Source organism: Micromys minutus, assembly GCF_963924665.1.
Source record: "Micromys minutus genome assembly, chromosome: 31".
Lineage (NCBI taxonomy): Eukaryota > Metazoa > Chordata > Mammalia > Rodentia > Muridae > Micromys > Micromys minutus.
Genome location: NC_137966.1, coordinates 18387038 through 18402688, shown reverse-complemented (window position 1 = coordinate 18402688; position 15651 = coordinate 18387038). Strand labels below are relative to the sequence as shown.

The following is a 15651-nucleotide window of genomic DNA, read 5'->3' as shown; positions in this document are numbered from 1 at the left end:
AAGGAATTGTGTCTAAGAAACCCATACATACAAAGAAACCCACTCTGAGGTGTTGCAAGGAACATGAATTTTGGGAAGGGCATGACCCAGTTCAGGTGGCTGAGCCTGATCACATGCAGGCCCCAAGAAGTGTAGCTCTAGATTCAAGCACACACACTGCTCAATGTACACAGATAAAACTACTCAGTTCCCTGTGGCACCGACTAGATTGGCAGACCTGGACCTTACCTTGGGCACTGACTCAGGGGAAGCCCCAAGAAGAGCAGCTTCTGACAGGTAGCACTGCAGGACAAGCTGTGCTTCAAGGTGACCCTGGCCAGGAGGGTCCCAGACTTGGGACTTGATATGACACTTGTCACCTGGAAACTCTGAGTTAGTCGGTTATTACGGTCTGTGTGTGTGATGTGGGTGAACGTATAGGCCATGGTGAACACGTGTAGGCCAGACTTCCTGGAGCTGATTCTCTTCTTCCTCCTTTGCGTGGGTTCGGGGTCTCGATCTCAGGTCACACCGAGAATTCATTTATGTGCCAAGCCATCTCGCCAGCCATCCCTATATCCTAAAGGAAAACTAGTTTCTTCTAGTCAAGAGGAATAAAGAGTGGAGACCTATCATTCTAAGATACCCAAAATAGGGCCAGGTTGGGGACCTGTGCCTTTAATCCCATCATTTGGGGATTAGGCAGAAGCAAGAGACTCCTGACCAGTCTACCTACTGAATTTCAAGCCAGCCCGTCTATGAATCAGAGACCCTGTCTCAAAAACAAAGCTAAACAAGAACAAAGATAAGCCACACTACCCAAAACACAAGAGTTAATCCAGTCAGACAGGTCTGGCAAAAGAATTCTTCCTCAGGAGCACAAAACAACCTTTAGGAATGCCTGCCCACCATAAGCCACACTAAGGAGACACAATGCTTTCCTCTTTAATGAGCTAATGTACCTTTTGAAAATGCGTTTAGAAAAATTCTACTCTTTTGATTTTAAAAATTCAAAATGTGTGTATGTTTGTATATGTGTGATATGTGTATATGTGTGTGTGAAGTGAGTGTGTGTGTGTGTGTGTGTTTCCCTCTCAGATGCTCTGCCTTTCTTTCAGACCCAGGCCAGAACCTAAGTATGCTTTCTCTGGGATTCCTTACATTCCCCTCCTCCTCCTAAGCCATCGTGCCATGAAGCTGACCTCCATGCAGACCTAACTCAAGCCACGCTGTGGACTTTTTTTTCTTCTCCTTTCTCTTGTTCTGGACAGCTGCTGAGAGGTACACCTCCCCTGCCTAGGAGTTTTTCTTCTTAAATACTAATAAAATTGTCCTCTTTGGATAAAGTTTGGCTTTTCTTGACTTTCAAATGTTTCTTGTCTTTTAATTCTTAAACTGGTGAAGAAAAAGAACCTGCCAGATGGTGATGGCACACACCTTTAATCCCAGCACTCAGGAGGCAGAGGCAGGTGGATCTCTTATTTTGAGGCCAGCCCGGTCTACAGAGCTAGTTCTAGGACAGCCTGAGTTATGCAGAAGAAAGAAAACAACCAAAAATAAAACAATAAAGAAAGAGGGAGAGAGAAAAAGAAAAGAGAGGAGAACTCATTCTGGATGGTACCTGTTTGGAATGTCTTGCTTGTCCACTTTAGCAAGAGTCCCCACATTTTGATTCTGGTCCCTGCCAGACTATATAAAGTATGCCTGAAATCAAAATCATCAAAGTCGTCAAAGATAAAGGCTGAAAAGTGCTCTGAAGGTGACCAAAGAGAATAAGTGAATTGGATCTTGGGTTGTAATGCAGCCAGAGATGGGAGGAAGATGGAGATGACAAAGGTCCTGATAGGTGTAATGGGCAAAACCTGCAGCCCATTATAGTTTGGATGCTGGAACTCATTAGTGTCTTTGATAGGATGCCTTTGGTTCCAAGGCAGAGCTCCTACAAATGACCTTGCTCAACTAGTCTGTCACCAGAGAGAAAGGAAAGAATGTGGGGCTGCCCTGGCACCTGAAGTTGCAGAACAGACAATCGCCTTGAACTACTATGTACCCAGAACAGCCCCGGACCCTGTAGCTGCATCCCAATCTTAGGGAACAAGAGCCTTCAAACCTGCTCTAGCTCCTTATGATGCAAACAGAACCCTTACCCCATCCCTATTAAGAATCTTTTCTGACCTTTTTCCACACAGGCACCCCTTTTCCGGCAGGAGTCTCTGTTGCTTTTTTGGAATAAACACTCCATCTGTAAAGATCCGGCTCTAGTCTCTACACTGCCTAAGAAATCCAACAACCCTGGCTGTCCTGGAACTTGCTCTGTAGACCATGCTAGCCTTGAACTCACAGAGATTCTGCCTCCAAATGCTCTAAGACTAAAGGTGTGCACCACCACCGGTGGGCTGAAGGTTCTTTCTTGAAAGTGCCTTCTTCTCCTCCACCCAGCCTCCTCTTCCTCTTCTTTGAGATAACGCCTCAAGTAGTCCAGACTGATCTCAAACTCGCTATGTAGCCAAAGATCACCTTTAACTTCTGATTCTTCTGCCTCTCCTGAATGCTGGATTTGTGGCGTGGGCCACCACTTCTGGTTTGTGCAGCGCAGAAGAAACCTAGGGCTTCAAGCATGCTAAGCAAGTCCTGTGCCGACTTACACTTCCCCAAGCATCTGTTCTTACAATTTTCAGTAAGTTTGACATAATATAAAAATAAAAGGCTATCTATCTCCCTTCCGGCCTTACCCTCCCTGATGGAATGCCAATGTGTAATCTCATCAACAGAAAGCGATTCAGGTCCTTGGTAGCTGAAAGTACCCAACATTCTGACCTGAATCACGTGGGGCGGACCCACGTGACCGGAGCATCAACCCAATATGGCGGCGCCCAGGGGACCGGGACTGTTATTCAGACTCGCGCTGCTCGGCTTGCTTGGGGTGGCGTGGTGCAGCCTAGGCTTCGGGTGAGTGCAGCCGCCGGGACCAGCCTGCCTGGGGTACCCCTCTTGTGAGTGCTCTCAGGCACAGCCCTCCGACCTCACGATCGTCCCGTCCCCGCAGGGTTTCCCGCGACGATGACCTGCTGCTGCCTTACCCACTCGCGCGCAGACGTCCCTCGCGGGACTGCGCCCGAGTGCGCGCAGGCAGCCCAGAGCAGGAGAGCTGGCCTCCGCCACCCACGAACCCCGGCGCCAGCCACCGCGCGGCTGTGCGCACCTTTGTGTCGCACTTCGAGGGACGCGCGGTGGCCGGCCACCTGACTCGGGTCGCCGAGCCCCTCCGCACTTTCTCGGTGCTGGAGCCCGGAGGACCCGGAGGCTGCGCGCAGAGGCGCCGAGCTACTGTGGAGGACACAGCCGTCCCTGCCGGTTGCCGCGTCGCTCAGAACGGTGGCTTCTTCCGCATGGGCACTGGCGAGTGCTTGGGGAATGTGGTGAGCGACGGGCGGCTGGTGAGCAGCTCTGGGGGGCTGCAGAACGCGCAGTTCGGGATCCGACGCGACGGGACCTTAGTCACCGGGTGAGGAGGCGGGGAGCTCCAGGGCCGTCTCGGGCAGAGGGTCTCTGATGTTCGTTTAGAGCCATGCCTCCGTCCGAGCCCAGCTCACCTACCTAACCAAGCTTCCTGTCATTCATCTTCAAAGTAATGACGCTGACACCTTCCTTCCTTTAAGTTTACTCATGAGCCGCTGAACACTCGTTATGTGATCAGGCCGTGTGTGGGCGACCGTGAGCCTGAACACAGTTTGTGCCATAGTGAACTTTGCCTAGTATTAGAGAAAACAAACATTTCGTGTTCAGCGAAGCCATACGACCAATTGGAAATAGTGTAGAGTTATGGAGCAGTCCCAGACAACTAGCTGGAGGCCTTTTGCTGACTTGGATAGAAATCCGGGGTAGGCTAGGAGCTTGTTGAGAGCTTCCTTTAGCGGTTTCTGTATCTCTTGAAAATTGACAGCAGGCAGAGTTGACAGCAGGCAGACAGGAGTAGGAGGTAGCGCCATCTAGTGTTCCAGCTCTCTTCCAAGGTTCCGTTTTTTTTTTTTTTTTTTTTTTTTTTTTTTTTTTTTTTTTTTTGCCAAGGCTGGGAAGTGGGCTTTCCCCAGCACCTGGTTGCAATTTCTGGGCCTATCCATGAAGGTAGGTTCTTCGTCCTTCATCAGCAGCCAGTGTCACTACTGTTGATCTTAGGTTGTCACATATCCTAAAAAATCCTGCCAGTGACCAACCAGCGCCTGCAGGTTCTCTTCCCTGGCTCTGTCCTTCAGCCTTTACATTCCAGCTGTCTTGCTTGTTTCTCTCTTGGGCTCTCCCTCCGGACTTGTCAGGGCCACTATCTCAGTACCCCTATTGCTCTTTCTACATGGTTAGATGGGCTGCTCACCTCCTACTTTTTTTTTTTTTAATGTGTGTGCCGGTATGGAGGCCGGATCGATTCTGAGTGTTTTCTGTTCTTCTATTTCCCCCATCTTATTTTCCGACACAAAGTCTGAATCTAGAGCTCACTGGTTCAGTTAACCTGGCTGGGCCAGCAAACCCCAGGGACCCTCCTGCTTCCCCCTGTCTGCCCCATCCCAGCACTAGGCTATAGGTATGTGCTGTCTCAGCCAGCTCCTTACATGGGTGCTGGGAATCTGAACGCAGGTCCACGTGCTCGGGTGGGAAGCCTTTTACCCATTGTGCTGACTTACTGGCCCATCCTCACGTGTTAACTCTGCCTGTTCTGTCCATGTGTGACTCACCGCTACTTCTTTGTATTACGAGGTCAGCACGTTACTGAAGATTACAAGCAAAGAAGGTTCTTCCGTTGTGTCTAATGTAGGCACACGGGAGAGCATCTTCCAGCTCACTCCCTAACTGAACTGAGCACCTGTTTGTATATCCAGAGAAGGGAGTGTCTGGACCAATCACAGCACACCTTGAGTGTGGATGAAGGTTTGAGTTTGCACCAATCACAGCCTTGCCTCTTTAGCGTGCATCACAGCAAAGTCCTGCTAGACTATCAGGGGACGTGCTCACCTTCTGGCCTAGGTAGGAAGAGTTTCAGAGTCATCTGGCACAAACCATTTCAAACAGCCTGGCTGAGGCTATGCCTTCAGGAACCTAGGCGATCAGATGCAGTCTTTGTGTGGCTGTCCCGAAGTGTCTGCGGAGTTCCAGACAGCTGGTGCTAACAGATGCTGTGTTTGGTTGGCTGTTTGACTTTTGCTAAAGCAGCCAGGGCAGTAGAGTCAAACCGCTGTTAATCATAGAATCAGTTAGGAAAACAGAAAAATGAACGTCAAGAAGCCCCCTGGTACCCGAAGCTGTTCTTAGCAATGAGTGAACCTCCTGCATCCCTGCCTCCAGGTACCTATCTGAGGAGGAGGTTCTGGACACTGTGAATCCATTTGTGCAGCTGCTGAGCGGAGTTGTGTGGCTCATCCGCAACGGGAGCATCTACATCAACGAGAGCCAGGCCACCGAGTGTGATGAGACGCAGGAGACAGGTCAGGAAGCAGAGGCAGCTATAGAGCTCTTTTTATTTGTAATATGCTTTGATTTGTTTACTTTGTGTGTATGGGGGGGTGGATTGTGGCACACATGCCATGGTGTGTGTGTGGGAAGGTCACAATGTGAATCCTGAGTATTGAACTCAGACTGCCAAGTGTGACGGGAATCACTTTATCCACTGAGCCACATTCCTGACCCCCAGAATCAGCTTCCTTCAGACCCAGGAACAATGTGAGTCGGCTTGTCTTTAGTTTGCCCAGACATTTACTGAGCAGCTATTTAGTTCTTAACACCATGTTGAGAGCCATAGGGACTCAGTCTTATGTAGAACGTATAAGGAGAATCCTTGGCAATAAGCTGGTAAAGACAAATTCTAAGAAAGAAACAGGAGAAAGGGAACCTGTGAGGACCAGAAGCCCGGGTATGAGAAAAGTGCTACAGATTGGTTGCACAGTGGCCTCCATATGGCCTAGGAGTTTGTCATAAATGTAGAACCATGAGTCCACCTTCCTACACCTCCAATCTAGAAACCACTGGTTAGATCCTAACAACTTGGGTGTGCAGGGCACTCCCCTGGTGATTCGAGGTTAAGGGCCACGTGGGGATGGGCTGGTGAGTTGGCTTGGTCAGTAAAGTATATACCTTGAGTTCGAGCCCCAGAAAAAAAAATAACATAAAAAGCCAAGTGCCAGGATGCACGCTTGCAGTCCAGGGATGGTGAGGTGGGAGGCAGAGATAGGTGGATCCATGGTCACATGATGATGTTCCAAGCTAACAAAAAACCCCGTCTCAAACAGAAAGTGAGCACCTGAGGACCAGCACCCAAGGTTATCCTCTGACCTCCATGGGCATGTGCACCTCCAGAGTGGAAAACACTTGGGTGGGAAAGATCACTATTTCAGGGTATAGTGGAGGTGGAGAGGGAGACTAAAGAGGTTGTCTTTGGATCAAAGGAACGAGCTGTCAGAAGAGCTCAGGGCAGAGGCATATGGTTCCCAGGCAGAGTGCAAACTACAAAGCCCTAAGAAAGTAGCTGCTGGGTAAGCAAGAACAACAGAAGGGTGGCCTGGGACCTCGTGCAAGGCCTGTGGATTTTCTGGAGACTGAGATCACATGAAGCGTTTTCTGGCTGTGGCACGGAAGCTTAGTGGAGGCAGGGCTGGGATGTGGCTCGGTGACCCAGTACTTGCCTCTTGCCTCACATTTACGAGGGAAGAAACCCAGTACCATCAAAAGAGGGAAAGCAGGGAGCCTAAGGGGTCCCTGGAGAGCTTGGTAACCACCCATGGCCCTTCTTCTTTAGGTTCTTTTAGCAAATTTGTGAACGTGATATCAGCCAGGACAGCCGTGGGTCATGACCGCAAGGGGCAGCTTATACTCTTCCATGCCGACGGACAGACAGAACAGCGTGGGTGAGTCCGAGGAAGCCTCAGGAATGTTTGGATTCAGTTTCCCCTGCCTTCCGGTAGTTTCTGGGGTATGGGTGGGACAGGACAGCGTTCAGGCCATTTTGGAAGTTTCGCCTGCCTCAGTGGGGGTGATAGCATCTACCTATTAATGAAGGAAGACAGTTAAGCCGGAGCCCACAGGGCTTAGCTACACACCCCCTCTGCACAGCCTGAACCTGTGGGACATGGCAGAGTTCCTGCTGCGACAAGACGTGGTAAATGCTATCAACCTGGATGGAGGCGGTTCTGCCACCTTTGTGCTCAATGGGACCCTGGCCAGTTACCCCTCAGATCACTGGTAAGAGTACCGGAACCATCTGTGTGAGAAGTGAAGCTATGTTGTGCCCCCCCCCCACTGTCACATTCAGTCAATACTAAGAGCCTGTTGTACACCAGGCCCTGGGTATCCCAAAGTGAGCACAAGAGCCAAGATCTCTTCCCTCAGGGCGCACAGCCCACACCAGGAAACCTGGGACGGGTCGGGAGAGGCCTCCTTAAGGAGAGTGAAGTAAGAGCTGAAGGAATAGCTGGCCTGGGTTGAGGAAGCCTTCACTAGAAAACAAACTGTATGCAGTGGGGAAATCCTATCAATGGCCCAGGGAGAGGCTGGAGCCGTAGCTCAGTAGGAAAACTACTTGCCTTGCAAGCAGAGGACCTGAGAGCAAACTCCAAAAGCCAGATGTGAGTGGTACATGCTTGCAATCCCAGCGTTTGCTGAAGAAAAGACAGGTGAATCCCGACACGCTGGCCGGCCAGCCTAGCCCACTTTTTGGCAGAGTCCCGGCCAGAGAAAGATAAATAAAATAAAGTTTTAAATGGCAGGTACCTAATGTTGTCCTGACTCCATATGCACACAGACACACAGACAGACAGATAGACAGACGCATGCACGAGCGCGCGCGCGCGCGCACACACACACACACACACACACACACACACACACACACACACGCATTAGAATGGAGATGGAGGCAAACCGGAACAGCCTTCATAGGCTGTAACAAGGACCAACACCAAGGGTCTAGACCTCCTCTCGCAATGAATCTCCCACAGCCAGGACAACATGTGGCGCTGTCCCCGTCGTGTTTCCACTGTGGTGTGTGTGCATGAACCCCGCTGCCAGCCACCCAACTGCAGTGGCCATGGGACCTGTGTGGACGGCCGCTGTGAATGCACCAGCCGCTTCTGGCGGGGTGACGCCTGCAGCGAGCTGGACTGCGGCCCCTCCAACTGCAGCCAGCATGGGCTGTGCACAGAGTGTGAGTGGGGAGCCCACAGGAGGGCGGTGCTCTGGCGGGACCCCAGCTCTCCCATGCCAGACTTCTGCCTTTGTCCTTACCTGGCCTCCATGGTCTTGCTTTGGCAGCGGGCTGCCGTTGTGATGCTGGCTGGACAGGATCCAACTGCAGTGAAGGTGAGAGCTGCCAGTGTCCTGCAAAGGCTCCAGGAGAGGGTGGCCTGGCTGCATGATGCCTTCGTCCCTCCTTCTGGCTTGGGAGTTGCCTTCAGAGCCTCTTCTTACTTCGCATGTGAATCACCTCATGTCTTCCCTGCTGAAAAATTCCCACCAAGTAGGAGGCCAGATGTTCAGTACTGCCTGCTCAACTCTTAGGACCAATAGCAAACAAAAGTGTAGCCAGGCCAGGCCGCTGAGGAAGATCCACCAAAGTCCTTAACACCTGGAAAGCAACTTCCGGTGATCCTAGACGTGGGTGGGATCATGCCAGTGTCAGCCTCAGTGAACTTCCAGTTCATGATTTCTTCATTTTTGTATGGTCATAAGCTCTAGAGCCCTCCTTAAATCTAGGCGGTATACTTACTTGGTTTCTATTTCAGACAAGATCTTGTGCAGTCCGGGCTGTTCTCATACTTACTGTGTAACCAAGAATGGCCTCATAGGCATGGCACCAGCTTATAGGGTGCTAGGAGTCAAACCCAGGGCCCCATGTGTAGGGCAAGCACTGTAGAAACTGAGCCACAACCCTTTTTGCAGCCGGGTTACCTTGGGGGTGTTGGGCCCCAGGGATCTAGGGGCATCTTCTTCAGCGTGGTCATGCACACATCCAGGGGCCAGGTTGTCTTATAACAGGAGACCGCGCCACCCAAAGTGAGACCTACCTGTCACTCTCTCCTCCCCACAGAGTGTCCTGCAGGCTGGTATGGGCCAGGTTGCCAGAGGCCTTGCCAGTGTGAGCACCAGTGCCCCTGTGACCCCCAGACTGGAAACTGCAGCATCTACCAAGGTGTGGAGGCCTTGAAGGTTCTTGAAGGCTGGGAAGCTTTGGGGCAGGGCTGGGGTAGGTGGACTCTCCCAAGCCCTTCTTTCTGGTGTCTTGCAGTGAAGCAGTGTCTCCAGCCAACTGATGCCACACCGAGGGCAGGAGAGCTGGCCTCTTTCACCAGGTAGGTGTTTGAGCGGAGGCCGAGCCCCTGTGTCCCATCCACGAGGCATGGCATCTGTCCAGGCACCAGCCAGGCCAGGAGATTGCAGGTGTTGTTCTACTTTGTAAGCTCAGGGACAGTCACTGCTGAAACTGAAACTGGCATCCAGGATTTTGAGTGAGAAAGACCCTGGGCCAGTGGAAGTCACAGGTTGCAGGGCATGGGCTTTATCTCTGGCTGATGAGACTCCATTTAGACGCTGGAGCAGAACGACTCACCTTACTTCTGGACTCCTCTGTGTGTTCCGCCTTTGTGTGGCTGTTGCTTCCTTTCTGCTGCTTCCTGGGTCTCCGGCTCCGTCCTCACAATCCTCAAGGAGAGGATTGTGAAGCAAGGAGTGTGGCCTAGCTGGCGGATTGATTGCCTACCATGCAGAAAGCTCTGGGTTCAATCCCCAGCATCTCATTACCCAGGCATGGCGGCACATGCCAATAATTCCAGCACTTGGGAGGTAGAAGAAGAAGGACCAGGAGTTTAAGGATGTTAGGGAGTCCAAGGCCTACCTGGGATATGGAAAACAAGAGATAAATAGATGATGGATGGATGGATGGATGGATGGATGGATGGATGGATGGATGGATGGATGGACGGACGGACGGACGGATGGACAGGCAGGCAGGCAGACAGACAGAAGGTTCTCGAGCATCATCCTAGCTACTCCAGGAAGCTGAAGCATGAAGATAGCAAACCAAAGGCCAGCTTAGGCTATACAGATTGAGTTCAAGACCAACCCGAGCAACTTAGTGAGATCCTGTTACATCAAAAGTAAGGGGGGGCGTGCAGGATGTAGCTCACTGGTAGAGTGATTGCCTAGCACGCACAAGGACCCATGTTCAATTCCCAGTACTGCAAAAAATATATTAGGAACATCTGAAAGCAGTAACATTGACATTAGGGGTGTGTGTGTGTGTGTGTGTGTGTGTGTGTACGTGTGTGTACCAGACCACAACCCTGGTTGTCATTCTCAGTAGCTCTCTACCTTGTTTTTTGTTGGCTTGAAACTCACAGGTTAGGTTAGACTAACTGGCCGGTGAGCTCCACCTTCCAACCTTCCAAGCTGTGTACCACTGTGCCTGGCTTTTGTTTTGGTTTCTCTGTGTAGACCAAGCTGGCCTTAAACTCAAAGAGACCCTCCTGCTTCTGCCCCCCTAGTGCTGGAATTAAAGGCGTGCACCACCACACCCAGCTCTGCTGGACTTAAATTGGGTCTTCATATTTACTAAGGCAAGCATGAACTATTTCCCCGGATCCTAAAAATATGTTTAAACATCCTTTAAACATTAGAGATTGTCTCTGGTATTCCCTGCTTGTCTTCTGTATACCTACTCCCCTCCGTGCCCACTGGGCTCAGCATTCCCAGTGTGGGTTCTGGCTGTTCCCTCAAGTCTCTCTTGTCTGTTCCAGGACCACGTGGCTGGCCCTAACCCTCATCCTAATTTTCCTGCTACTGATCAGCACTGCGGTCAACGTGTCCTTGCTCCTGGGCTCCAGGGCAGAGAGGAACCGGCACCTTGACGGGGACTATGTGTACCACCCACTGCAGGAGGTGAACGGGGAAGTGCTGGCTGCAGAGAAGGAGCAAACAGAGGAAACTTGCAACCCCTTCAAGGACTGACGGAGACCTGGGCTGTCCCAGTGGTTTGCTCCAGATAATCTTGTCCCTGCTCTGAACTTTTACAGGGGAAGTTGTGAGGCCACTGGCACGGATGCTGTGCGCCCCACCCCTTGCCTGACTGTGTCCCACCTGCCCCCATGCTGTGGCTCATGCCATGCCAGCCATATGGAGCTCTGGAAAGCCTGCACCTGCCTATATCTGCTGCCCAGAGGCCTGTCTCCCACAGGGGTCTCGCCACTGCCAAAGACTCCCAGAAAGCCACTGGCAAGTGGAACTCTGTAACCCAGTCATGACAAGAGTGGCCACGCTCCTGGGCCGCCTGTACAGGGGTGGAACAGAAAGACTTACCCCCCAGGCTCAGCCTTGGCATGCTGCCTTTTATGCAGCCTCATTGCTGAACTGCCTACTCAACCTCTGCGTCCTGTCACAGGAAGATCTTCATAAGAAGGGATGGGGAGGGAAGGAAGTCGTCATGTTTACAGACCTATTTTTGCTGTCTTGCTCCCTAAAGGAGTTTTCTAACACTTGAATAAATTGGGATACTAAAATAAGCCACCAGGGGGCGTGTGAGGTCTGAGTCCTGAGCTGCTGCCTCTCACGGGGACCTGAGACAGCTCCTAATGCCTCTGTTACCCCAATGCTGCACAAGCTTTTGTGTGCAAGGCCACCTGGGGACCATGCTTTCTTTGACTGATTTGACTGATATGTTTATGATTGATTGGATCATGTCTTACCACAGCAATAGAAAGGTAACTGCAGCCGTGTTCTGTGCCCTTGAAGGCAGGGATTTGATTGGCCCTAATCATTTTCCATAGGTGGTTGTCCTGGTTACTTTTCTACAGCTGTGATAAAAACACAATCCAAGCAACTTATCAAAGAAAGCAGTTTAATTTTGACTTCTGGTTTCAGAGTATCAGAATCCATGATGGTGGAGCAGAGAACCAGATGAGAGAGAGCACCCCAGTGAGAGCACCTCAAAACTTACCCCAGTGATACACCTCCCTCCAGGGCCCCACCTCCCAATCCTACCCAAACAGTTCCACTGAGTGGGGATTCAAATAAGCCTATGGGAGCCATTCTCGCTGAAACCACCACATTCCAATCCCTCCTCCCTATAGGCTTGTGGCCATATCACAGTGCAAAACACTCTTAGTCCAATTTTCTTCATACTCTCTTGAGGTCTCAACACTGTTTCAAAGTCTTTTCTGAGACACAAGGCACTCAGATTGTAGCCCCCTGTAAACTACAAGGGCAAACGACATGGGCCCAACATACAACGGCACGGTATGCATGTTGCCATCCCAAAAGTGAGGAATGGGGACATTGCCAGGAACTGCTGAGCCAAAGCAAGACGGAGACCTGGCAAGGCCGAATCCAAACCCTGCAGCTCAGGGTCTGTTGTCAAGAGCTCCTCAGACCTCCTATTGCCTCCAGCTTTGCGGCCTGTGACATGCTTCTGTTTTTTGGCATGCATCCCCGTGTGCAGCTCTCCTTGGTAGATTCCTCATGGCCCTGGCATCTCTAACATCTCGGGGTCTCCGCTGCAGTCCAGGCTTCACTTTTACAGCTTCGAGCAATGGCCTCTCAGAGCCTCCCCTACAAGGACTCCCCTTCCACATGCCTGGCCTTAGTGAACTCCTTAGCCAAGGAGGGAGTGTCCTAAACCCCTTTACTTGTATATTCTTCCCCTTAGGCTCATTTGCATAGACTTTGCTTTGTTGTTGTTGCTTAGCAGAAAATTCCTCAGCCCCTTTCACAAGTTAAAAGCAAAGGAGACTAGTTATGGGCTGGTGTTGCCCTAAGAGCGCCCCTCCCTGTATTGTGGTTTACACCACACCCCTCCTTACCTTCTTCAGAACAAACCTTGACTCCAATACTAAGTTCCTTGGTGCCCTTTTTCTCCTCAAACTCTACATTTTGTATTTGGCTTTTTTTTCCCCACTTGCTTGTTTTCATTCTAGACCTACATAAGAGTGATTGGCAATAACCACTACTCCGTCGGGTCACTATTGAGCTGTATTGAAGTCTCCAAAAAGCCAAGTGGTGGTGGTGCACACCTTTAATCCCAGCACTTGGAGGCAGGGCCAATGAATCTTCGAGTTTGAGACCAGTCTGGTCTACAGAGGGAGTTCCAGGACAGCCAGAGCTATACAGCAAACCCCTGTTTCAGAGCAGAGGTGGGGAATGTCCTCCACCAAAGAAATTACTCCATTATTTTTCAATTCATCCCCAGGCAATTTCTTAGGACAAAGGCAAAAGGTAGCTACATTCTTTGCCAAAATATTGCAAGTGTGGGCTCTAGCTCACTAGCTAATATCACTCTCTTCTGAAAACTCTTGAACTAGGCTTTCATAGTCCGCATTGCTCTCAACCTTGCTGTCCTCTAAGTTCCAACTAGAATGGCCCATTAAATTCTTTTTATCGCATTCAACTATTTTCCTAGTCTAAAGTCCCAGAGTCTTCCACGTTCTTCCAAAAATGATGGTCAGACCTATCACAGAAATGGTCCACTTCCTGGTAAATACTTTTGTGTTAGTTACTTTTTTATTGCTGTAATAAAACGTCATGACCCAGGCAATTATAAAGAGAGAGTATTTAATTTGGTTTTAGAGGGTTAGAATCCATGCTGTCAGAGTCAAAAGGAAACAGTTGATAGATCACATCTTGATTCACAATCACCAAGCAGAGAGAAAGGGAGAAGAGAGGGAGAACACTGGGAATTCCACTAGTTTGTTGAAACTTGAAAGATCATCCCAGTGACACACTTCCTGTAAGGCCACACCCCATAAACCTCCCCAAGCAGTTCCATAAGCTGGGAACCAGGTATTAAAATACATGAGCCAGTGAGGGCCATTTCTCATGGATGGTGGTGGTTTGGTTTGGTCAAAACAGAATCTTATGAATCCTGGGCTGGCCTCATTCTTGCTACATATCTAAGGATGACCTTGAACTCCTAATCCTTTTATCTCTGCCTTTTGAGTCCCAGAAGTGCAGTCAAGACCACCACAGTCATTTTATGTAGTTCTACGGCTTGAGCCCAGAGTTTTGTGGGCCCGTTCTGTCACCCGAGCTACACCCACATCCACACAATTTAAGTCAGGTGTCCATATTTAAAGTCAGCATTCAAAATTCTTGGTTTCTCTTTTGAAGAGATCACACAGAACCTTGCTGTCACTTGAGCAGCAATTTGCTGTGGCCAAGTAGTGACATTCTTCCCTTCCCTTTGGTCTGGATGCCTTTTCCCACCTCCCAGCCCAGTGGCAGCTTCTCAAGTCTGTAACCTGCCCCACCTGGAGTTTGTCAAAACTTATCACTTCTGGCCCGGGAAGGGACTTCAGAAAGGGTCCAAAAGGTTTTCCCATGAGTATGCGATACTGTGCACTTAGCATCTATGAGAGGAGCAGGACTTTCCAAACTTGGTTGTTTACAGATTTCACTGTGTGACCTCCTGGGAAGATGTGAACCGATATCCATTTATCTTGTCACCTGGATTTATTCCCTGAGTCTGATTCACTCCTTCCTCCCTCGGGAGCAGATGTTTCAATGTGGATAAAGTTGTCATAAAATACTATTACTGGGTATACTCCACACCAAAAAAATAACAACTCTACGAGCCCAAACAATTACTCTTTATCTTTCAAATTACCCTCTCTAACATCATGTACACTTTGTCAATCTGAGATAGGGTTGGTGACTTTAGACACATGTTAGCCATTTGCAGGCAGAAGAAATAAACTGGATTTCCGGGTCCCCAAGCAGTTGGAAGGAGGGGGTGGGGAGAGAGAGAGAGAGAGAGAGAGAGAGAGAGAGAGAGAGAGAGAGAGAGAGCTTTTGACATGCTTTGGAGGGGGGATAGTCAACTGAAAGTACAGATCTAGGGTGCTGGTCTGGGAGTAGGAAGCACACACTAGCCGAGGTAGACTGGGGCGCCCAGCAGTTGAGCCAATAGGCAAGTTGAAATTGAGCAACGTGCGTGTCTGTGTTTTTCATCCTCCGGTCCAATATTTTCTGGGCAGGGATGTTAGTGCTGTCTGTTCCCGGAGCTTAGGTGGGGTACCGAAAGCTACACGCAACACCATGCCCTGGCAGCTAAGCTTGCTACTACTACCATAGGCCAGTGAAAGAGGCAGGACTGCTTACCAGCTAGGTAGATGCCGACCCAGAGGAACAAAGGAGGGTGTGAAAAGGGTCTGTTGTGGCATACTTTAGAGCCATGGTTAAATAACTTGGTTAAACTAATCCATGTGAACCTCCCTGTGGAATACTTTTTAAAATGTATTCTCTCTCTCCCAGTCTCCCCTCCAGAAACCCTCTATCCCATCCCCCCTCCCCTGCTTCTATGAGGGTGTTCCTCCACCCACCTACCCGCCTCCTCCCACCACCCGCCCTGGCATTCCCCTACACTGGGGCATCCAGCCTTGACAGGACCAAGGGCTTCTCCCATTGATGCTGGACAAGGCCATCCTCTGCTACATATGCAGCTGGAGCCATGGGTCCCTCCATGTGTACTCTTTGGATTGTGGTTTAGTCCCTGGAAGATTTGGGAGTCTGGTTGGTTGATATTTGTACTTTTTAATTTGCTGAAGAGTTCTCTCTTTGTCTACCCAACCTTTTAAAATTTGTTTTGTGGGGACAAGGTCTAGCTGATACAGAAATTGCAATGTAGCCCAGGTTGGCCTTGAACTTTCG

At 50.2% G+C, this 15651-nt stretch overlaps 1 protein-coding gene across 1 annotated transcript; it reads left to right on the top strand.

Annotated features, from left to right (window-relative positions):
- The first annotated feature begins 2825 nt into the window (after nucleotides 1–2825).
- Nucleotides 2826–11428, top strand: NAGPA (N-acetylglucosamine-1-phosphodiester alpha-N-acetylglucosaminidase). Its single transcript, XM_080942131.1, has 10 exons — nucleotides 2826–2928; nucleotides 3026–3484; nucleotides 5314–5453; nucleotides 6761–6869; nucleotides 7075–7203; nucleotides 7959–8164; nucleotides 8272–8319; nucleotides 9047–9148; nucleotides 9245–9308; nucleotides 10752–11428. The coding sequence occupies exons 1-10, from the start codon at nucleotides 2843–2845 to the stop codon at nucleotides 10960–10962; spliced, it is 1554 nt and encodes a 517-aa protein (XP_080798257.1). The 5' UTR covers nucleotides 2826–2842; the 3' UTR covers nucleotides 10963–11428.
- The last annotated feature ends 4223 nt before the right edge of the window (nucleotides 11429–15651 follow it).

Excerpts from the sequence above, each read along its gene's own strand:
- NAGPA (XM_080942131.1), top strand. The coding sequence starts at position 2,843 with ATGGCGGCGCCCAGGGGACCGGGACTGTTATTCAGACTCGCGCTGCTC. Across the intron at positions 8,165-8,271 it reads GCATGGGCTGTGCACAGAGT|CGGGCTGCCGTTGTGATGCT; the intron begins GTGAGTGGGGAG and ends TTGCTTTGGCAG. Across the intron at positions 8,320-9,046 it reads AGGATCCAACTGCAGTGAAG|AGTGTCCTGCAGGCTGGTAT; the intron begins GTGAGAGCTGCC and ends TCCTCCCCACAG.